This window comes from Microplitis demolitor, chromosome 7 (genome assembly GCF_026212275.2).
Source record: "Microplitis demolitor isolate Queensland-Clemson2020A chromosome 7, iyMicDemo2.1a, whole genome shotgun sequence".
Taxonomy (NCBI): Eukaryota; Metazoa; Arthropoda; class Insecta; order Hymenoptera; family Braconidae; genus Microplitis; species Microplitis demolitor.
In genome coordinates, this window is record NC_068551.1 from 22,131,524 (window position 1) to 22,154,259 (window position 22,736).

General features: G+C 31.2%; 4 protein-coding genes across 5 annotated transcripts; 3 read left to right on the top strand and 1 right to left on the bottom strand.

The window, feature by feature from the left end:
• The first annotated feature begins 72 nt into the window (after positions 1 to 72).
• LOC103580324 (uncharacterized) lies at positions 73 to 2,904 on the top strand. The gene is made up of 10 exons (XM_008546841.3): positions 73 to 445; positions 501 to 627; positions 695 to 827; positions 976 to 1,185; positions 1,674 to 1,698; positions 1,791 to 2,093; positions 2,147 to 2,273; positions 2,331 to 2,463; positions 2,528 to 2,671; positions 2,745 to 2,904. The coding sequence occupies exons 1-10, from the start codon at positions 145 to 147 to the stop codon at positions 2,781 to 2,783; spliced, it is 1,542 nt and encodes a 513-aa protein (XP_008545063.1). The 5' UTR covers positions 73 to 144; the 3' UTR covers positions 2,784 to 2,904.
• Positions 2,905 to 3,064: 160 nt separating this feature from the next.
• On the top strand, positions 3,065 to 4,199 carry LOC103569448 (uncharacterized). Its single transcript, XM_008546752.3, has 2 exons — positions 3,065 to 3,233; positions 3,296 to 4,199. Exons 1-2 carry the CDS (start codon positions 3,203 to 3,205, stop codon positions 4,123 to 4,125), a joined length of 861 nt encoding a protein of 286 aa, XP_008544974.1. The 5' UTR covers positions 3,065 to 3,202; the 3' UTR covers positions 4,126 to 4,199.
• A 477-nt stretch (positions 4,200 to 4,676) lies between these two features.
• LOC103569447 (farnesol dehydrogenase) lies at positions 4,677 to 8,380 on the top strand. Of its 2 annotated transcripts, XM_008546751.2 has the most exons (6): positions 4,677 to 4,992; positions 5,051 to 5,177; positions 5,502 to 5,634; positions 5,708 to 5,851; positions 5,925 to 6,736; positions 6,822 to 7,178. In XM_008546751.2, exons 1-5 carry the CDS (start codon positions 4,692 to 4,694, stop codon positions 5,958 to 5,960), a joined length of 741 nt encoding a protein of 246 aa, XP_008544973.1. In that variant the 5' UTR covers positions 4,677 to 4,691; the 3' UTR covers positions 5,961 to 6,736; positions 6,822 to 7,178. The 2 variants fall into 2 exon arrangements, with proteins under 2 accessions (XP_008544973.1, XP_008544972.1); XM_008546750.3 differs by lacking the exons at positions 4,677 to 4,992; positions 5,051 to 5,177; positions 5,502 to 5,634; positions 5,708 to 5,851 and adding exons at positions 7,307 to 8,031; positions 8,110 to 8,380 and having other exon boundaries at positions 5,993 to 6,736; positions 6,822 to 7,209.
• LOC103569445 (plastin-3) lies at positions 8,379 to 21,617 on the bottom strand. Its single transcript, XM_008546748.3, has 4 exons — positions 21,200 to 21,617; positions 10,948 to 11,378; positions 9,657 to 10,872; positions 8,379 to 9,580 (listed from the first exon to the last, which is right to left on the bottom strand). Exons 1-4 carry the CDS (start codon positions 21,248 to 21,250, stop codon positions 9,332 to 9,334), a joined length of 1,947 nt encoding a protein of 648 aa, XP_008544970.1. The 5' UTR covers positions 21,251 to 21,617; the 3' UTR covers positions 8,379 to 9,331.
• Between the last annotated feature and the right edge of the window lie 1,119 nt (positions 21,618 to 22,736).

The following is a 22,736-nucleotide window of genomic DNA, read 5'->3' on the forward strand; positions in this document are numbered from 1 at the left end:
TTACTATCTATAATATTCAGTCTCAAAGTTTAATAGTTTTAAATAAAAAAATTAGAACATAAGTTGCAAAGCCTGTCTCTTTACACGGCAGTCAGTTGCAACTGCGTTTACTTACAATTAGTATCGCAATAATTATCAGCGAAAATGGATCGTTGGATAGGAAAATATGCAATCGTCACTGGAGTTAGCTCTGGAATTGGCGAATCTATCGCCAGAGAATTAGTTACCGCGGGGGTGAATGTCCTTGGACTAGCACGTCGCGAAAATAGGCTTCAAGATTTGGCGGAAAATTTGAAAAATTCAAAAGCAACATTCCATTATTTGAAATGCGACTTGCGTAAGGAACAAGACATTCTAGATGCCTTTGCATTCGCAGAAAAAAATTTTGGACGCGTTGATATATTGATAAATAATGCGGGTCTCGTCTTTGAAAGCACACTTGAAGGTAAGTTAAGTTTTATTACTTTTTTTAAATTTTTCTAATGAATTAAATTTTCTAGATGCAAAAACGGATAATTGTCGTGCACTTTTGGACGTAAATCTTCTCGCGCCCGCTCTTTGCATCAGAGAAGCTCTAAAATTAATGCGCAAATACAAAACTGAGGGACATATTGTCAATATCAACAGGTAATTGTTTTTTTTATTATAATTATTATTACTATAATTAATAATAATAATAATATTAAAATTTTAGTATACTTGGTCTCAATGCAACAGTAATTGCTGTACCGATGAATTTGTATCCTGCAAGTAAATTTGCTCTACGCGCAATGACGGAGACATTGAAACTAGAAATAAGAACAAATAATGACAAAATACGTGTTACCGTAAGATACTATTCATATTATCAGAGTATAACATATTAAGCAGAGATAAATATATAAACTAGTAACAATAGCATCTTAGTTTGAAATTTTATAATTCGATTTAAGATTTCCATAACAATAAGTTATAATTAATTATTAATATTTTAAGGGAATTCATCCGGGTGTAGTTGATACAGAAATATGTGATACAACAGAATCACTTCATAAACTATTCAATGTATTAGCGGCTTTGGACAGCAAGGACGTAGCCGACTGTGTTATATTTGCGCTATCAGTTCCGCCTCATGTTCAAGTATGTACGCCAATTATGTTGCAATCGCTTAATTACAGTCTCTTTAACAGCATCCACACTTACATTGTTTCAGATTGATGAGCTCACCGTCACTGCGTACACAAAAAAATCATAAAATTTATGCACACAAATATTATCTGTAGAGTTACCAATCAAAAGTTATCAAATTTTTAAATAATCTGTCTAGATAATGTCTTTTTATTTAAACTGATAAGACATCTCTGATGTTATCAGTATAGCTTCATTTTAGCTACTTTGCTGCAAATAAATAAAAAAATAATTAGTCTGTAAAATAAACGAGTTTCAAATTATAAATTTTTATTATATTGTAAAAAACGAATTAATAAATTGGATATGAATTTATAATTTAATTTTTCCGAGCCTGAGGAAATTTTTTTTTTCAATTACCGTATTGTCAAGATAATTTCAAGCTTATTTGTTTACCATTGAATAAATAATAAAAAAGACCTTGATAAGTGCAGATTCATGATGACTTGACAGCCTGGAGATATCAATTATCTTTTATTTAATCGGCTGAATTAAATGGCTCACAGACATTAGCTTTTTACATAAATACCGGTTTGCTAAGCTGAGTGCTGGTGTGTCGCTGCAACAGCATTTATCTTCCAGTCTCGACTTTTCACAAATAGTTTCACAATAATCATCCGCAGGCATGGATCGTTGGGTAGGAAAGTTCGCCATCGTAACGGGAGTCAGCTCCGGAATTGGCGAAGTCCTCGCTAAGGAACTGGTTACTCTGGGTGTTAATGTTCTCGGACTTGCGCGTCGTGAAAATCGGCTCCAGGAGTTATCAAACAGTTTGAAAAATTCAAAAGGCGCGTTTCATTATTTGAAGTGCGACTTGCGTAACGAACAAGATATTCTAAATGCCTTTGCGTTCGCAGAGAAGAATTTCGGGCGTGTTGATATTTTAGTTAATAACGCGGCTATTCTCACTTATGACACGTTTGAAAGTAAGTAATTTTTTTTTTTTTCTTATATTTTATTGATTAAAAAAATTTTTTAGATGCAAAAACAGAAGATTATCGTGCACTTTTGGATATAAATGTACTCGCGCCTGCTCTTTGTATCAGAGAGGCGTTAAAATCAATGCGCAAACATAAAAACGAGGGACATATTATCAATATCAACAGGTAATTTTTTCATATAATTTATTATTATTATTGTCAATGAAAATATATAAATTATAGTATTGCGGGCCATAATGCAGCAATATCACCAATACCAGTAAATTTATATCCTGCAAGTAAATTTGCTCTACGCGCAATGACGGAGACATTGAAACTAGAAATAAAAACAAATAATGACAAAATACGAATTACCGTAAGTTTTATTAATTATTTAATCTAACAATGATAACAATTTGTTAATATTTTTTGAATTGCAGGGAATTCATCCAGGAATAGTTAAAACAGAAATAATAAATGTAATTGACGGAATCAATGAAATACTAAATGTAATGCCTTATTTAGAAAGTAAAGACATTGTCGATTGTGTTATCTTCGCGCTTTCAGCGCCACCTCATGTGCAAGTAAGTATAAAGAGCGCTAATTACAACAACATAATTACCATTTTCCTCACAACGTAAATTATTATCTTTTCAGATTGACGAGCTCACTGTCACTGCGTACACAAACAAATAAAATTGGCGGATTTTATGTGAATATATATATACTCATTTATACCATGCGATTAAATAATTAATATTACATGGATTCTATTTGTAATTTTATGTTTTGATAAGGATTAAAAATTTTATTTGAATTATAAATCAGCAACAAGAATTTTTTTGATTCTCTTCCCTCCAATTTATTATTTAAAAAATGCATGTTTCTAAAGATGACAGATTAGAGTTTTTATACTATACATTATTTTTATTTTGGGTGACCGCAAGAAGCTTAACTTTTATGGCCAACGAAATAAATATAAAAATTATTTAACTTCTCTACTTTATTTTAATCAAATCTAATTGAATAATTTGTTATCGTGTTCGGGATATATATACGGGTCTGAAATAACAGGAGCTTTATATTGTAAGCGCGTTTTTCGATGTGATCGCACCATGGTTCAGTTTTTCGTGCCCTTGGCATTGGGTAAGTGTCTTAAATATACATTCAAACCCAATAGTTTATTTGAATAAATAATTTTCTTTTAGCTTTCATTGCCACTCCGACTTATTATTTGAAGTTTGAAAGCAACAAAGAAAGACAACTGACTGATTCGACGACAGAATGTATAAAAACAACAGTAGATTTGATTTGCAAAGCCATTGGATCTCAAAAAACCCGGTGCGCTAGTAGAAATTTTTACATTGAAACGTCTGTCAAGTCTGAAGACCCAACGACTCCAATGGATACTCTTTTAGAAGAGAAGCATGTCAAGACGTCCTGGGAATGCAGTAGTGGAAAATTATATTATTGTCAACCGTTTGAAATAATTTTCAATGAGACGGGGGTCACATCGCTTCTGATGAGTAACAGATTGAAGAAGGACCGGATTTCAACGATCTGGGACATCGCTAACCAGATGAATTTCATATGGATTCAGAATTTAATTTCCAATAAGACTAGTGTCCAGGAAGTGACGACTTATGGGGAGTGCATGGCTGAAATAAAAATAGAAGAATCAAATAATGATGAAAGACCTCGTACTCGTTTATTCGAAACTAACAATTTTGTAAAATCGGGTATGGTTTCAATTTTCAAAAAAATAAGAGACGTTGACTCGTGTTCCAAAGGACATTCTAAAGTTTCTGATGCAGGCAGCAGTTCATTGAAATCATTTGTCCATACTGTCAATATTACGGAGTATAAATTTAAGTCTTGTATAGAAAATGAAGTTCAACTTTCGTTTACCGGCAAATCATTGTCTGATAAATACAACAATTGTCTTTCTGTTGATAGAATCGAAAATTTATCTATAGATAAATCGCTATCTGACATCGACGATTCTGATTATGTTTCAGTTCCATTTCTATCAGCATAGTTATTAATTTAAATAAAATAAAAATCCAATGATTCTTTTTTACTGCAGTGTCATCATGACGATACATCTCTTATTCAATTAAATATGAAATTATCCATTAGTCCTTACATTAATTTTATGTTCAAAAAATACTAATATGTGTAATAAATAATTATCTTTAAAAATATTTGAATTTTTTCATTTGTCAAAATTTTTTCGCGCCTTAAATTTTCTCCCGCTTAACTGATCAAGTTCGACCGTCAAATTAAATAAAAATTGATTGCTTTAAAAATTATAATTACTGCGATTGACCTAAAAAAAATGATTGATAATAATTATTTATGTAAACAATATATGAAGAAATAAATAAATATGTTGATACTTTTAAAACCTCAAAATTAATCGCGAGTTACGCGATACCGTTGAACGTTGATCTTGGCTGTATGTCTCCAACTCTTGGTATCATATACTAAGTATACTTTTTGTATAAATATATGTTATATATGTATGAACTGAGCAAACTACAACACTGCCAGCAATGGCTTTGCGTACTTTGCTCTTCAGTATTTAATTAAAACCCGGCGAGAATGGAACGTTGGGCCGGAAAGCTAGCGGTCGTCACTGGAGCCAGTTCTGGAATAGGCGCAGCTATTGCTAAGGCTCTTGCTACCAGTGGGTTAAATGTCCTCGGTCTAGCTCGTCGCGAAGATAAACTCAAAGAATTATCAAGTTTAAATACTTCCTCTAAACATACATTTCATTACATGAAATGCGATTTGTTCGACGAACGCGACATCATGAAGGCATTCGAGTACGCCGACACAAACTTCGGTGGTGTCCATGTACTGGTCAATAATGCTGGGTCCGTCAGAGAAGGAACACTTGGAGGTAATTAATTTTTTAGTAAATAAATTATCAATACTAAAATTTATATGTTTATTTATAGCCGGGAAAACTGAAGATTTTCGTAAAGTCATGGATTTAAATGTCATCGCCCCGACAATTTGCATAAGAGAGGCTTTGAAGTCAATGCGCAAACATAAAAATGAAGCGCACATTTTCAATATCAACAGGTAAGTTCATTAAATTTAAAGAAAATTCTAAAATTTTTAATTATTCATAAGTTAATTAATTTTAAAAATAATTGATTTTTAATTTTAAATTACAAATAATTGAAAAAAAATTAGTACTGTACTTTTCAAATTTTAAAAATTAAAATGTAATTCAATATCTTGATTAATTATTTGGAATTTCATTGCATTCCAATGAAAATTATCCTAGAACATAAAAAAAATTTCTAGTGTAATCAATACGCTGATATAAATATCAGTATGATATTAAATATTTATGAAAGTATATGTTTCCAATAAAAACGAAATAATATTATTAAATTACAGCGTTTTTGGTATCAATCCAACTATAGCTCCGATGCCGATAAATTTATATCCCGCAAGTAAATTTGCATTGCGCGCACTCACTGAGACACTCAAGTTGGAGATACGTCAAAACAAAGATAAAATACGAGTCACTGTACGCTGACATATCTATCATAAATGTATGTGCATGCAATGTTTGATTTATCAATGAAAATTTTTTTATCCAGGGACTTTATCCCGCTCTCGTCAAAACGGAGTTTCTCTCATCCAACGGATTCGACGATCAAATTTACAACATCGCTCCGTATTTGGAGAGCAAGGACTTGGCCGATTGTTTGATGTTCGCGCTATCAGCACCCCCGCATGTCCAAGTATGTTTTTTAAATTTTTATTTATTCATTTTTCGTTTAATTAGTTTACTAATATTTGTATTAATAATTACAGATCGATGATATTGTGATTAATCCAGTCAGACGCTGATTAAAAAAAAAATAACAATGACAACTGATATTAAATAATTTTATTTTTATCATGCTTTGTATTTTATATATATTTTTTGCAGGTAGAATAGAAATAAAAAATAAAAATAATAATATTTTATCAGCAAATATAAAATAGTAAAGAATTGAATAAAATTCAACTCGTCGCCCAATAAAATGAGATACCGGAGGAAATAAAAATTTTATTGAATAAAAGTACTTGGTCAATTCTCATATCCCGTCAATTTGAATTTCATGCTCGACAAAATCCAGTATTCAATAACGATATTAATTTATTGAACTTTCATATCTGTGAGCTCGCGACTTGTAACATCAGTTTAACATCTACCTGGATTTGCAAATAGATAAATAAGTTGAATAAAAAAAATAATAATAAGAATAAGTAGCAGCAGCGGCAGCAGACGCTTTAAAAGCTCAAGATTTTATCCTTCGACATCAGTTTGTTTTTGAATTTCGTCATCAACGGTACTCTGTTACTCAATCTCACGGCTACGTCTCTATTTAAACTGACATTTATCTTATTAATAATAATAAAATTAACAACAAAATGAGCCGAGTACCCGGTACATTATCAATAGACTCATTAAATTACAACAATACCGTCCAAACAAGACATTTTATTTGTTTGAATATTTTAAAAAATTACTGTAAATATTTATTTGTGTTCATAACTGTTACAATTGTTTTTGTATTTTCTTATGTGCTGCTCAAATATCCGATTTGTCCATTAATCGGCTGGCTCCCCCACATCAAATGGTAAATAATTACTTATTGTCTGCATTAAATAATTACTTATTATCTGCATTAAATATATTAATTAATTCAGATATTTATTTTTCAGCGGCAACTAAATTTTTAAATTATTTATTTTGCTTTTGATATAAATTTAATGCCATCAAATACATATATACAATGTAGTAAATTCATTATTACAATTATTATTATTATTATTATTTAGAATTTTGAGTGAATGTAATTTTCTAATATATAATAATAACTATTATCCAATTAAATGGGTGATGAATGTCAATCCGATGAGCTGAGTACATTTAAAGTCCAGTGCAATTTCGCAATTTATACTAATCATAATACGCATCAAGTTGTAATAGATGTTATGAATTAATATAAAAGCCGTTGTAAGTATCTTCTATGCGTTACTTTATTATTACTGCTACAGAATCTTATCTAACTTACCGGGATGAAGACCCTGAGTTTGATACCGTTCGTCAGTGAGTACTCAAAATTATTATTATCATTTTAAAAATCGAGTAAAAGCGATGACTTTTTTAAGTTTAATAACAAAATAAATTTATTTGTAAATTTTAGTTGGTCTTATTGGATTTGACGTTTGTCAGAAAGAGTCACCGGAAGTATGGAAATTCGGTCCGGAATATATATTTCGGGTTGGTGTTAATTTGTCACTGACTGATCCGCAAACAAACAAATTTATGTGCTCGAATGTCACGATTGGTTTGAAATGTCGGCCATTCTCGATCAAAGAGGACGACCGGACTGACGCGTTGCAGTGCCATGTACGGGAAGCGGAGCTACACAATTACGAAATGGACAATGCGTTGAAAAAAATGATAGAGAGCGAGCCTCAGGGTCCGATGCTGGATATCATCGACGATAAGTTTGAGATAATTTACGAAAAGCGCGGGATCAAGGCTCTGAAGATCTCGAGTTCGGTGTCGGAGGCCAAGCTCAACATGTTCAGGTCAATTGCCAGTCATTTGAATTTCGGGTTCGATAAGTTTGACAAAGGAGGGGAGAGATTCGCGTTCGTTGAAGTCGTCGGTCCGGAAAATTCTACTATTGGAGAATGCGAGACGACTTTCGAAGTCTCCAAACAGATTAAATTCAAGGGCGTGCGCTGGGACAACAAGTGCGGTGACAAATTGCATATTGAAACGTTTGCTTACGGGGATAAGAGCCCGATGATTGCGATGGATAAGACCAGAAATATTAATAAATGCACCAAGAAAAGTCCCTATATGTTTGGAGCCGCTCAAGAAGCAAAAAATAGACCTCCAGTTTTGAATATCACTATGGTAATATTTTTTTTCTTCAATGACCAACAAAATTTAAAAAAAATAATTAAGTATTTAAATGAAATTGAAATATTGTAGGTATCATCAGTGACGACATTTGTCGTAGCGCCTTATGGTTTCCAGTCTCACAGCCAAAACATAGCAACAGTTGACTTTGAGAAAAATAAAGGTAACAGTTACGAAAATATTGATCTGTATTTAGAATCAATTGAACCAGCTGCCGATGAGCTCAAGCGAATTCCCTCGCCCGTTACTGCGACATTGTTTGCCAACGATCCTGCGCGCAAGGAATAAAAAAAAAATTATTTACCCTCAATGTATTCAAATGTGTAATAAAAAAATTTTTTAGTTTAAATATCAATTTATTTATTTAAATTACGATTACATATAAATCATGTACACTCTCAAATAATTAATAACCACGCACTCTATTTTAAAACTCAAATATTCGAATTTGAAAATTGCAATCGCCCCCTTAGGGATTTAATTACTCGCAGATTTATTTTATAAATTCCGCACTTAGTAACATATGTATATTTATAAATAAACTCAGTAAAAATTTACGTATAAATTTTACAAAGATTTAAAATTTTAAGAAATTATTATCTAATTACGTTAAATACGAAGCAATTATTGCGTTAATTTAAACTCGTACAGCAATTTTAATTCATATCAATGCTCATAAATTTACTGTTTTCCTCAAATCAATTATTATTTAATTACTTGTTTTAACTACCGCCTATTTAATTCCAAGACTTCATTATATTAATAAACTACCTAATAAGTACAAATTATTTAAAAAGAATAATATAATTAATTAATTAATTAATATACTTTTTTTTCTTATATATATAATATATAATATATAAATAAATGATAATATTCTAAACTATCGACATTTCCGTACGTATTAATGGCACTGTGCGCATTAATTTTAATTTCATTGCAATTAAATTAAATAATACAATTAAATTATAAAAATATTTTTTAAATAAAATAATAATAACAATAATTACTATTATTATTATTATTGGAATGCCATACATAATTTTGATTTAATTTCGTGCAAAAGATAACGATAATAATTAACATAATTTATAAGCTGTAATTTAAAAATAAAAATATTCGCGCGGGTGCTGAAAGAAAAAATCAGTCAAAAAAAATAGTCCCCAGTAATTTTTGGTTCCCATTACTCAATTATCTAGCCGACCAAGTAGAGATATATACAATGAATTAATTATAATTAATTAATGACAATATAATTACGTACAAAAAAAAATTAATTATAATAAAATTAAATCTATGATTGTCCATTGACATTGTTGACATTATTAACGTTGTTGACATTATTGACATTGTTTACATTATTCTGCGTCACGTTGTTTTGTTTGGAGTCCATGTTTGGAACATAATCAGTGGCCATTAGACAAGCAAACACTGTCATCACCATTTTGGGTTTAACTTCTGTTATATCTTCTGGCAGTGCGTAAACTCGGGCCCCGCATTTTCTTGCCAGTGAAATTGCGTATTTAGCATTGTCCAGATTATCCTAAAATAAATAAATTCAAAAATAATTAATTGTCTGTTGGTTATTTATGAGGCGAGTTGATCAAAAAAATAATTACCTCTTCATTGTCGCCGGTTTTTACTAATTCGTAATTAACAATTCCGGGCTTGATGGCGTCAATGAGGTCAATAACTGGTCTGCCACTGGAAATAGCTTCATCTTGAAAGCTTTTTATGCTGCTGGTTTTACCAGCGGCCTGTAGTTTTGAATTTACCCACTGTACGATTTCTTTCTCGACAGTTTTCCCGGAATTCCCGACGAGACCGGATAACACTGATAGCGTGTAGCTCCTCATAAGCTGCCAAATCAGGGCAAGAGTCAGCGTGGCATTGCCGTCATTAATGTCCTGGCCGGCGATTCCCACCAGGGAGAAGTTCATCTGCTTGCCCAAGTCCACAGCATAATTGCAATTCTCGAGTTTCTCCATGAACTTCCTCAGTTTAGTGAATTTCTTGTGGACTTTCGGCCACTTGACGGTCCCGGGCTTGATGATGTCATAGAGCTGGAAGATGACCAACCCGTCGGCGAGGTCTGAGTACAGCCAATTTACATGCGGCGATACTCCCATTGAATTCATCCAATTTCTGTAGGTCTTTTCCTCACGGGTTTCCTCCAGGGAGCCGAGGTCCTCAATATTCTCTGCGGGTTTGTCTAATCCCGGGTAATTATTGAACATGTTGGCAACAAACGCCAAATTCAATTTGTAGATACCGTTGACGACGTCATTGGGAGTAACGAAGGTCCTGCAGCCGAGCTTGCCAGCTTGCTGTAACATTATTTCAGCTCGCGTGATGTGATTAGGCTCCATCAGTGCTTCCAGAGTAACTCCAGCGCTGCTAGGCGCAATTTGCTTTATCAAATAAGTGTAAACCTCGGAGTCGGTTATGTCTGATTGGAAGTTGTTGCACCGACGAGCGATTCCGGCGTTCTCTAGGTGATGGTTAACCCAACGCAGAAGGATCGCTTCGGGGGATAATTTCAACAGATCTTCTATTTTCTCGCCATGCTGGAGCAGCGTTGCAAGACCAGGACAATTTTCTAGAGTTATTTGATTGAAGAGACCAATGCGGATTATTTGCCAGAGCAATCCCAATACCAGGTGATTTCTACCAGCTGTCAAATCATGGGCGTCAATGTTTACTATGTTACAACCTATTGACTGAGCTGATGACAGTGCCAGAGTTAAATTCTCGTGTTTTTTGTAGAGCGTCAAGTTTTTTTTGTTTATCGTCCGCTCGTCGATTGTGTCGGGACACGAGTGATTAATTATTTTGCTAAAAAAAAAAAAAAAATAAATAAATTAAACAGTCAAAATTACATGATTTTTTTGAAAAAAAAAATAAAATTACCAGAGTAGAATTCCGTCCTTGACTTTGTCATAGAGAAGCCGGCCTTCAGGATCAATCGGCAGCAAATGTTTCAGGTCGGGATCATTACCCAGGTTGGTATTAATCCAATCGCTGAAGGCTAATTGTTCTTCGAGTCTAACCGAGTGAGTGGTGCCCTCACTAGATGCCTCGGAAATGCCACCAAGTGTCTCCAGATTCTCTTTCTTGGAGACCACTTGCTTGAACGTCGAGCCGAGCTCGTTGGCCTTCAGCTCCTTGCAGAGCTTCTCGAACTCCTCGAAGGAGAGACGGCCTTTGTGCTGAAACTGCTGCTTGTCATCGTACTCCTCAATCATCTGACGGACTTTGTAGCCTGGCATTTTGAACCCGCAAATGTCCAGCGCGTTCCTCAGCTCCGTCAGATCGATGAATCCGTCCTTGTTCTCATCAATCTGTCAACAAAAATTATTAATTTTACTCACACAATTCTCCAAATTATTAAAATTAAAACCCACTAGTTCAAATAATCTATGAAAGTCTTCGAAATACTCCTCAATGACGTCCCACTTTTTCATATTCAGTATCTCCATACTCGTTATTTCCTCGACGCGCTCGATTAATTAAATTCCCAGGATACTTTGCCAACAAAAAAAACTAAATATTCAAATTCAATTAGCACTATTACATAAAACCCACAGCAATAAAGACCGTATCACGCCCGACAGATCAATGAGACTAGCAATGCTTATCGTTATCAGATTGGATTCTAAAAAAATATACATTCACGGAATTTTAACCAGGTTTTATCTAATCGATTATCAATACCGCGCGATGCTCGTAGTAATTACGATAAACAAACTACTAATTAGGTGAAGGATCAATCAGGAAACGAGTTGAATTTTTTCTAAAAATAAAATCATTCAAATTTGTCCTCAATTTGAGGCATAACCCAATTTCCGTCTGCTGGCTTCCTTCCTCTTCACTTTAACTTCTAATTCCATAAACCGACGTCTAGACCGTTTTCTTATAACATTAAACTCTAGTTCTACAAAAAAAAAAATATCCCAGTCGAGCATTTACTTTTTTCGGTAAAAAAATTGAAACTCAGTGGCAAACAATACAATGGACTAATTTCCACGGATGCAGTTGCGAGAAAGGAGTAAAAAATAGTCAGAGATTATGGTGAGCTGCAGAGATCAAGTACAATGCGGCCGAAGGACAAATCAGCATTAACTTTTAATTGTAATGTATGCAGCATATGTGGTATAAAATAATAATAATTCTCTTAACAATATCCTTTATTTCCAGCAAACTCTTGTAATAGTTGGCCTGGTTAGTAACCCATGTCGTCACCGTTATGGTTGCTTAGATGACTGACACCGTGGAATGCTAGACATTCTTAGATTTATGTCTTTTATCATTTTAAATTATTACAAAAAAAAAAAAGTAGTGAGTAAATTTTTTTATTCCTCATTATTTATGTTTATTTTCTAACTGTTTAAATCTAGCTATTTTTATTTATATCATAATTACGAATTATTAAACTTCACCTCCATATATTATTTTGTTTTTTTTTTTTTCTTATTTGAAATTACAATAAATTTTTTTTTAATTGTCATAAATAATATTTATGGGTAAAATAAATTATTGATTTCATGGAAGGTATTCATAATATAATATGACGCGGTTTTAAATTATAAAGAAGATTTGTAAGTGAGTACTTTGTATACTTATAGCATGTACTTAGTTTAGTCTGGGTGTACTCTACTGGTATCGCTTGTGACGCTACACTATATCATACGTCACGTTTTTACTCTCACGTACGCTACATGTGTGTAGTAATAATAATAATGAAGACAAGTTAAACTCCCAGGTCGAGGACATTTGTATATTGGATGACAATTGACGGCCTTGAATTAAAGACATGCAATTATTGTCACAGCATTTTCTCTTTCTTGCTGCTAATTCTTAATTATTAATTATGATGTCTATTTATCTACCGCATACATTTTAATTACTAGCCTTTTATATAAATGATAATTTATATTTTTACTTGTACTTGTTATCAGATTAATATAGTTTTTTATCAATGGAACACACATGTTCCGAGTTATAATTTTACAGAATAATACTCAGTGTAAATGTGGATGTTAGCAGCTGCAACTGGTTTACACTTAAAGTACCCAGCATCTACCATCATCAGTTATTTAATTATAATAATTATACATATAAATATATACTATATATTAATTTTATGTTTAGCAAATTTATTATGTCTATTAATATCAGATGTTATATTGAACGTGACACGATAGTAATTATCGATCTTTATTAAATACAGATAAAAAAGTAGTGAAAAAACTAAAAATTATGTCTGAGCCGAAATTTGACTAAAAACTTGAAACTTTTCAACTCTATATTGAGTTACTTTAATTTTTTCAGAGTTCTATGATTTTATTTAAAATAAAATTGTGACCGGAAATAGGCCGACTTAATTTATTGACCAATTTCCGGTCTTCTTTATTAGAAATAACAAAATTTCGGAGTTTTTTATTTTTTCCAATGAAATTCTACAGTTTCGGTCTCTTTGTACAAAATTGTATGATTTCGATCAGATTTCATCAGCTGTCAAAAAAAGTGAGGCAATTAAAATTAATAGTTAAGATAATAAAAATATAAAAAGTAAAAAGGGCGTCGACGGTTGTCTATTAGCGGGTTCTTAGAATCTTTAAATTGTCAGGGCATTATGGAACTAAAAACCTGTTGCCGGACAAGATGTTGACTTCCCGGAGTAATTGCAATAACCAGTGCCCACGTTTTGCGCCTCATCATTCCGCCCTTTAGTTGGTTGCTATCATCCAGTTGCAGTCAGTTCTACTCGCATCGAGCTTTAAAACCGTATGCTCTCTTGGGACAAAAGGGTCACCGACCTCCGAGCTCGGCATTTAATATTTTATTTTACTTCCTATTCTCAACTTAACATCAACATTAACATCAACATTACAGTTTACATATTTTTAAATCCCTCATACAAATGTTGTCTTTTATTTAAACTTTTAAACCGGAAAAATAATATTTACGTGACTCAGTGACTGATATACATCCCGTGATTCATATTGCCCACGCATTGTCACAATCGCAATCACGACCACGACCATCACTTGTTCTTTTAATGATTCTCCAACAATCGGTATTATTTTTTTATCGTTTTGATAACGAGTTTAAAAAATTACGCGCCAGTTATTTTTGGTTCTGTTCTATCGCTCTCCATTTCCGATGCGTTCTCCATAAAAAAAATACTACTCAATAAATGAGCAATTACTCTAATTATCATTATCAATTATCACAATAAATCACACCATATATAAATATATACAAGTGACATATTATAATATCTAATATTTAATATTTATAGTAAAATTGTTTGCGAGCAAAGATCAAACAAACAAACGTTATCTCGGCTCATAAATGATGATTAATTCATTTAATTAGCCTATTTTATTATTTCTTAACATAATCTCATACTTAGCTGTGTTCATAAATCCTATTTATGACCTATTTCAGCGTAACTCTATACTCGCAGTAATCTCTCAGTACGTAAGAGTCTTACGTAAATTTTTCCATGTACTAAACCCAAAGTACACGAGTATATAATTTAAATAAAATAATATAACCCCAGGTAATTTACGTAAGAATGTATTTTTCTGTAATTAATTACCAGGATCTTAAGCTAAAAATATATATTTTTAGGTTCTATAGGACATTGTATCTTTAATCTGAGTTCAAGGGGAAACCGGTCACGATGGACTGGGCAAAAATAAAACCAGACAACGACAAACAAGACCGAGAATCAACGACAAAGAATCTTTAGTGTGGAATGTTATGTACAGACCACTATACTATACTCTATACTATACATTACAATATATATATATATGTATATAAAATACTTGCACCCACTACTTTCAGTACCCATACACCTATGGGACATATATATATTTATTTTTCCTTGGTGTCTTGGTATTCTAAACGAGTACTGTTGTAACGATACGATACACTCACCACCTGGTAGAAGGAATTTAAAAGATACCCATCACTTTCTTTTTTTTAAAAATTATTTTTTATTGCGGGAAAAATAAAAAATAATTTATTCACTCTTATTACCAAGCCGTCAATGGTTTAAAATAATTGTTTCTATTATTACAAGTTAATTGCCGAGCTTAATTAACATAAAAACTCGAGTAATTCATTAGTTGGAGTAATTTAAAATTTACATACTAGGGAAGAATCAGAGGAATAAAATATAAGGGACCGGGGCAAAATGAGACACGAGTTTTTAATAGTTGGTCCAATTAAAAAGTATTTTATCTAAGCCTTTATCAATACACCATAAAAAATTACGGTGTAAAATTCTGTCTTTAGATCTATTAGCCATAAAATCTTAGGTAAATTTTGTCCGGCTCTCCGTTATTTGAATTAGCAATTAGTCGCGTAGATTGAAGTTTGAATTAAAATACAAATAAACCCGTTTGTATACGGAATTAATGATTATGGTTCGTTGAACTCGGGTTATATATTTCAGGTAGTGTGATATGACGGTATGGAGGTTTCTGGAGGCTAGCAAGGATTAATTATAAGTACATACATGGATAATATGCTCACCGTGGGATACTCTAAGACAAAGAATGCCCGCCCTTAAAGTCTCCACGGTGAGAATATGCTTCCGTAATATATATAGATATACAGATATATATAAATGTTAAGTGTAAAAGGCTAGTCAAGTGGAGGTATATATACTTAGAGGATTATATATATGGTGTACTGTGTATATAACTCATGTTCTTTGGTATCATGAGAATAAAAAACTCCTACTCCTTTCAATGCCTTGTTTTAACGGCAACTCATTCATACTTGTAACCTTTGTTTTTATTATTTTTTTTTTTATTTCATTTAACTTGCACGCATTTCTTCAAATTAATCTTCTTCGAACATCTTAATAATCTTTATTTTATTTTATTAATTGATAAAAATTTTTTTCAAAAATAAAATTTAATCACTCAAGTGCTTTTAAGAATAATTATTAATAATTGATACTAAGTAACAATTACTGATAAAATTTACTGAAAGTTGATAAAAAAATTTTAGCTGCCTAATGGATTTTTTAATTGATAATTTTATTACTTTGACAATTAAAACAATTAATTATTTTTTTATTTCCATAATTTTTGAATTTATTTATAAATTTATTCTCAGGATGGGAAAACTTAAAATAGACAAATGAAAAAAAGGTCACGTGCCAACGCGACGTTCACTCCGGGGGTCTAATAAGTAAACACACGTGCACTTTGTTTGTAATTTATGTGTACATAGATTATATAGATTTGAATATTAAAATATAATTATAGTAAATAAATAAATAATTATTTATTTGAATGACAAAGGATGAATCAAGGATCAGATGAGTAATGTGTTGAGTTTTCATTGGAAAGAATGATCACAATAGCGATCGCAATTAATATCACTTACTGAGTCATCAGTAATATGACCGGACAATTATACAATATCTTGAGTTTAGTCACTTTAACGTCACTACTGTACTGCGTTAGGAATAATGTGCTATCTACATCTTGACACACATGGACTCCGAGCTATGAATTTAAATAAATTGCCAAGTCCGAGCCTCGCGCTATTCACCAGATTACGGATTTATGCTTTTTATTCTTATGCAAGATAAATAATTCAATTGGACATACTTTATTTCAGCCATGACATAACAACGTAAAAATGGATTTATAACTAAGAAAATAAATCTGGTAAACTCACTGAGTAAAAGTGTGAGAAAATTTATTTTCGATAAATATTTATATAAATTACTGTAAATTTAAAACCGTGAAATGAATTCAGGCGGTCAATGTCAGAATTTATTACTCTGGGATTTTTTAAAACGAATTACCGATTTCTCTCGAATAATTCAACTCGACAGACTTCAATAGATCAATTGCTATTGTGGCAATGGATAAAAAAAAAATTTATAAATTTATTTTTTAATGCTTGAATAAATTTATTGAAGTAAAAATCATTTTGTGTATTTGTAAGCCTGCCAACTCCATTTTTAAATTCTATAACTTGTCATCTATGGAAATTTTTTTTTTATTTTGTATAAAGGGAGTGGGGTAAAATGAGACACTTGTTTTCAGTAAAAAAAAAAATTTTCCTCAGTAACAACGGGGCAAGTTGATCATACGGGCAGCGCGGGAAATTCAAAATTTTGAATAAAAAAAAAAGTACCGGTAATTTCACAGTCTTAATGCCAACTTACCCCCCTTTTCAATGAAAAATTTTTATTCCTAAAAAATGGTGTCTCATTTTGCCCCACCCTCTCTTATCAATCGTTAAATTTTTTTTAAGATAAAAATTTTAAAAAATTAAAAAAAAATATGTGACGACATTTTTAAGAAAAAAAAATAAAATTTCATAATAAAAAATAATAAGAATAGAAATGATAAGGAAGTGAAAACGGTAATTTTCTTGTTACTAAAAGTGATCACGTGCTTGTCATACTTATCGTTTAAATAACTACTGAGTTAATAATTTACTCCATTTAATAACAACCAAAGAGTTACTCAAATACTTAACTTTATATATATTTTTTTATACCGCAATTAATATAATTATTTTTTATGGGCTTATAAATACTTGTAAAGACGTTAAAAAATTTTATTGGAGTACTTTCATCAAATTGCCAGGCTACCGTTGCTTATTAATCTATTTGTCGGCTGATAAAAAATAGTTATCATCAAAATTATACCAACTCTTACTTTTTCAAAAATACAAATGCTTGCAAAAAAATATATATGATTGAATATTGAATAAAAAATGTGTGTTGATTTACATGGCCCCAAGGTCAGAGCCTTGTCGTGAACCCACGTGTTACTTTGTTAAATGAATTTATGTAAATATAAATATATGATTAATATTTGCATTCGCCGCGATATCTAGGATGTTAAAATATATATAAATTTATTAGTCTATTTAAATTTTATAAATAATAATTATGATAAAATTTTAATTTCCATAATAAGAGAAAAGTTTTGGATCCGATTCTTTTCAGGTCAATAAGACTTTTTATGAATATTTTAAAAGGAACAGAGATCAAAAGGAGAAAAGAGGTGAACTATTTTAGTCTTTACTTAAAAGTTTAAAAGTAAAAAATATATAAATATACAGTAAGAACTGAGACCTAGAAGTGATTTTATGGGAAACAAAGCCTCCAGTTTCAATTATTTCCCAGCCTTTACTTAGACACAACTTAGTATATATATCTATACCTATATATATATACATATATGCATATATGTATGCAATTGTTATTATTTTGAGTAGAGTGCACTGGAATAAAAGTCTATACAATAAATGACGAGCTATTTTATGAATAATTATTGTTGCGTAACAAATGCATATATATATGTATATATATATATTAATATAATGGGAATAATGAATAAATAAGTAGCTGGAGATTTAAAGAAAATAAACATGATTATAAAAACACAGACTTTAATTACGTTGTTAAATTTTACGAAAAAAAAAAAAAATAAATTTCACAATGAAAATAAAAATACTCAAGGCCGAGTGATGAGTAATTTATTTAAATAAATAATAACAAAACTGTTTGCGTATTAAATGAATCGGAATTTATTGTTTATAAAAGAGTTAATAATTATATATACAAGGTATTGCACAAAGTAGAAATTTAAAACCAGGATATTGCGGCGAGGAATTTCCGGAGGATTTCTAAACACGGGGTTACAATTGTTATTTTATGTCGGATATAATACTACAGGAAAATTGTGCTAAAAAAACGTGTATGTAAACTCTTAATCAGAGACAAAACGGTTGACTCAAGTACTCCGTCAGCCCTTTTGCTTCAGCAGACACCCTCTAGTGAGAATAAATTCGCGATAACACAAAACTTCAGCCGCGGTTCCCAAATTCGACGAAAATGTCTCGGTAAATTTTTTAGATGCTAACAAATTTTTGCAACAATTATGCTTGTGATGAAGGCAGTTATTGATTCAGAATAATTACATTCATTAAAAATAGTGCAAGGGCTAAAGATTGAGGCGTTTCCCTGGTAACTAAGCCCAGATATCTCTGGTGCTTTATCACCCTAACTGAGAACCATTGCGTATATTTTATATTACGAGGGGTGGAATCGTGTGCATATGAAACACTTGCAGGCATACAAATACGTACGTCTGGTGAGTTTACTTCCCATCTTTTTCAATACTTAATACTTTTCACCAGTACCGAGTACACCCTCGTCAAAACATCCTCCGTTTAATATAATCTATATTACTACAACCAATCCAAGTATTGAAGACTGGAGTAGGGCTCGACAGGGTTCTTTTTTTTTGCATAACACGATCAATAGAATAATTGAAGACTTTTAGGACAATGCCGAGCCGGAAGAATGTAATTTCATCTATCCTCTTAAAACTTAAACTCTACCCTAAAATATTTTGATATTAATTTGACAAACGAGATTTTGTCTATCTTTGATCGACGGCCTTCATTAAGAATTAAATTTCTATTTTTTATTTCACTAGAGATAAATTTTTTTTTCTATTAAAAAATATTTATCGTTTATCTGAACACCGTTACAAAGTGAAAAGCCTCTGGGTCGACAGCTGAGCTAATGAAAAATTTTTCAGTATTTAAATATTTGAATTTTTTTTTAACGTGGGCTCGCGCACTGAAAAAATTATTTTCTTTTTACGAAAAATTATGTTATTAAAATTTTTAGTACAAAATTTTGCAGATTTCATTAAAAATCTTCTTCTTAATTGAAAAAATCTGCGCTCAGTTCAAAGTATGCTGATATTTTTTTCGGAGTACAGAAAATAAATTTTGATTTTCTTCCGTCTAGAAAATTATTCTTAAGCTTAAATACAAAATCGGTAACCAATAATTTTTTTTTTTCAGTGCATGTTAATAGTTTGTGTTATCGTATATATAGTGGTCGAATTTATTGAAACTCAATATTCGCAAACGCTTAAACTTGTTTTGTAAGTTATTTTAAAAATAAAACGCTACTCCGGTTTCGAGGAATTTTTATAAATTATATATATAACGGTTTAATAAAGACAGAGATCCATAAATGCATAAGAGTTCACGCACATGTTAACAAGTGAACACATTTTTTATTTAAATACCAGTACCAGGTTTTCATATATTTTTTTTTATCTACAAAATAATCTCAGACCATTAAAATTTTTTATTAAACCCAGCCTATGGGCACTTAGTATAAATATTTGTCAAGTATTAAATAATATAATATTAAATTGTATTACTTTCAAGATAAAATAAATAATTTTAATTACTTCCTTGATGTATCAATGAAATTTATAAATTTAATGTTTAAAAAGATGACGCATCAGAAAAAGAGTCATCTGTTAAATTTTCCCCGTTCATGTAAACAATTATATTTATTTTAAACCGCAAGTATTATTCCTGTCATATGTAGATAAATATGTAAAGCTGAATTAGCGACCTTGAGTCTTTAAAAATTAATGAAAATAAATTTAATAAATTCACACGTCAAAGTCTTAACTGACATACTGCATCATTATTAATTTATTTTTATAATAGATAAGACACCTGTGTATTTTCATTAAATTATCTCTCAAGAAAGTTTTTTACTCCGTAAAATTTTTTTTTATCTCTAATTTACTCTTCAGTGACGTAGATTACAATTTAATTTACTTACGTCAAGAGATTATTTTTTAAACATTTAATTAACCGGTTTATGTTTAAAATTTTTAGTTTATCTCTTAATTAAGCTCAGATTTTTTTTTTAAATTTATTTTAAAATTTTTGAAAGTGGGTTGGGTGTAAAAAAAATTGGAGTAATTGGACGGAGTAAAATGGAGTGAAATTTAAAAATGGACTGAAAAGTTTTCAAAATAAAAAATATTACGAATGATGAGAAAAGTAACAAAAGGATGGCGAGAAGTTAAGAATGCCGGTTGGCAAGTTATACTAGTAAAAAAAAAAAAACGGCATCAACACGAGGTGCCCAGGTATCCCACGCGGCGAATGATAACCCACCGATCGATAGACGTAAATGTAATAAAAAACCTGGCTTACGTAATTTTTACCTCAAAACATGATTTTTAAATTTTTCAGCGGCGGTTTTAATTCTGCTGATAAATTAAATGAATTAATTAAGCAAATAATGAATAAAAAAAAAATAGTAAATTGTAAAACCAACCGTCTGAAATTGCTCCAAGAGCTCCTGCCGGTCGTCGATAGTAGTGGCCATGTTGCCTGAATCCTTCCGTGATCTCAACTCCTTTTTCCACGCCCGCACACCCTCTCTTTTTATCTCTCACTCACAGGCTTTTTATTATCCTCCTCTAGGCGCGCCTCGGCTCAAAATTCTAATGCCACCAACAAAAACCAACCCGACACTTAATTACCAAACTAATGACCCGCTGACCCTTTGGGGGTGGAACCAAATCTTGACACCTTAATTTTTACCGTAAGCGAACTCTACTCTTTATTTATTTGTTTATTTGTTTATATATTTATGACAATAAATAATGTCCAGGATTTGAATATTTAAAAAAAAAACCGCGAGATGTTTGCGTTGCCCAATCGCCGAGTCAACTGAACGTTAAACACTGAGCGGGAGTAGAACGAGCTCCGAAATACGGCGAATTGAGTAGACAACGTCCCCACCAACGGCATCGCTTACATACCCTCCTCACATATACATTTTTATATATTTTATATACATACATATATATATATATATCACTGGAATATTGTTGTGAAAGAGACGCGCAAGTCACCACCAATGCACGAATCACTAAACCTGACTTATATATATATATATATATATACATATATATAATATATGAACATATATACTGGTATAGTACGTTTGTTACAGGACAATGTGTGACAGTTACTCCAAAAGTTGACTCATTTGTATTATATATTTTTAATATTAATTATCTTGCCCAATATTTTATATTACACGTGTATCAAAATTACACATTAGTTTACTATATATATTTTTATGTAAATAAGTAATCAATTATTTTTAAAACAGAATTGAAAGAAAAAAATTTCATGTATAAGACAAACTTTGATTAAAATTTTATAATTTCTGACAGGAGATTCGGTCAGGTAAAAAAATTTAAATTTAAAAAACAAGGAGAAATTTCACAGATATGAGTAAAATATATGTATATATATATTCTATTCTCAATCCTTTCTCGACCTTGCGACTGAAAATTCTTTAGTGATTACGTCGTGAAAGTTTCTATGGATAAACCTTATGGATTAATAATATGAGCGCTGTCATTTGAAAACTACTGAAGTACAGGCCGTATTATAAATGATATATACTATTTAATTAAATAAAATATATACGAGCACAAGTGCGTAATTATTTAATAAAAAAGTTGATGAGTCATTAATTAGATGTTTATCTAAAAGTTTGTTATGAGAATTGAAAACATTGACGGTCTTGTAATGAGGACGTTGCAATTCTCAGGCAAATGTATTTGGGTATTAAAATTTGAGGTGAGTAAAAATTTGGCTGGTGATATTGTATGTAATTATTTGTTATCGCACTTAAGTCTTATGACATTGATAACGTTTGTAATCAGTAAGATTTATTTTTATCAGTTAAAACGTTTTTTTTTTTATCTGAATTTGTTACGAAATTTTTCGGAAAAAAAGTCAATGAGTTATTGAGGAATATTATTTATGGATTAATAAATTTTATAAATATAAAT

Excerpts from the sequence above, each read along its gene's own strand:
- LOC103580324 (XM_008546841.3), top strand. The coding sequence starts at position 145 with ATGGATCGTTGGATAGGAAAATATGCAATCGTCACTGGAGTTAGCTCT. Across the intron at positions 628-694 it reads CATATTGTCAATATCAACAG|TATACTTGGTCTCAATGCAA; the intron begins GTAATTGTTTTT and ends TTAAAATTTTAG. Across the intron at positions 1,699-1,790 it reads AGCTTTTTACATAAATACCG|GCATGGATCGTTGGGTAGGA; the intron begins GTTTGCTAAGCT and ends AATCATCCGCAG.
- LOC103569448 (XM_008546752.3), top strand. The coding sequence starts at position 3,203 with ATGGTTCAGTTTTTCGTGCCCTTGGCATTGG. Across the intron at positions 3,234-3,295 it reads TTTCGTGCCCTTGGCATTGG|CTTTCATTGCCACTCCGACT; the intron begins GTAAGTGTCTTA and ends ATTTTCTTTTAG.
- LOC103569447 (XM_008546750.3), top strand. The coding sequence starts at position 7,179 with ATGAAGACCCTGAGTTTGATACCGTTCGTCA. Across the intron at positions 7,210-7,306 it reads GAGTTTGATACCGTTCGTCA|TTGGTCTTATTGGATTTGAC; the intron begins GTGAGTACTCAA and ends TGTAAATTTTAG. Across the intron at positions 8,032-8,109 it reads CAGTTTTGAATATCACTATG|GTATCATCAGTGACGACATT; the intron begins GTAATATTTTTT and ends GAAATATTGTAG.
- LOC103569445 (XM_008546748.3), bottom strand. The coding sequence starts at position 21,250 with ATGGCCACTACTATCGACGACCGGCAGGAGCTCTTGGAGCAATTTCAG. Across the intron at positions 11,379-21,199 it reads TCTTGGAGCAATTTCAGACG|ATTGATGAGAACAAGGACGG; the intron begins GTTGGTTTTACA and ends TTTTGTTGACAG. Across the intron at positions 10,873-10,947 it reads AAGGACGGAATTCTACTCTG|CAAAATAATTAATCACTCGT; the intron begins GTAATTTTATTT and ends TTTTTTTTTTAG.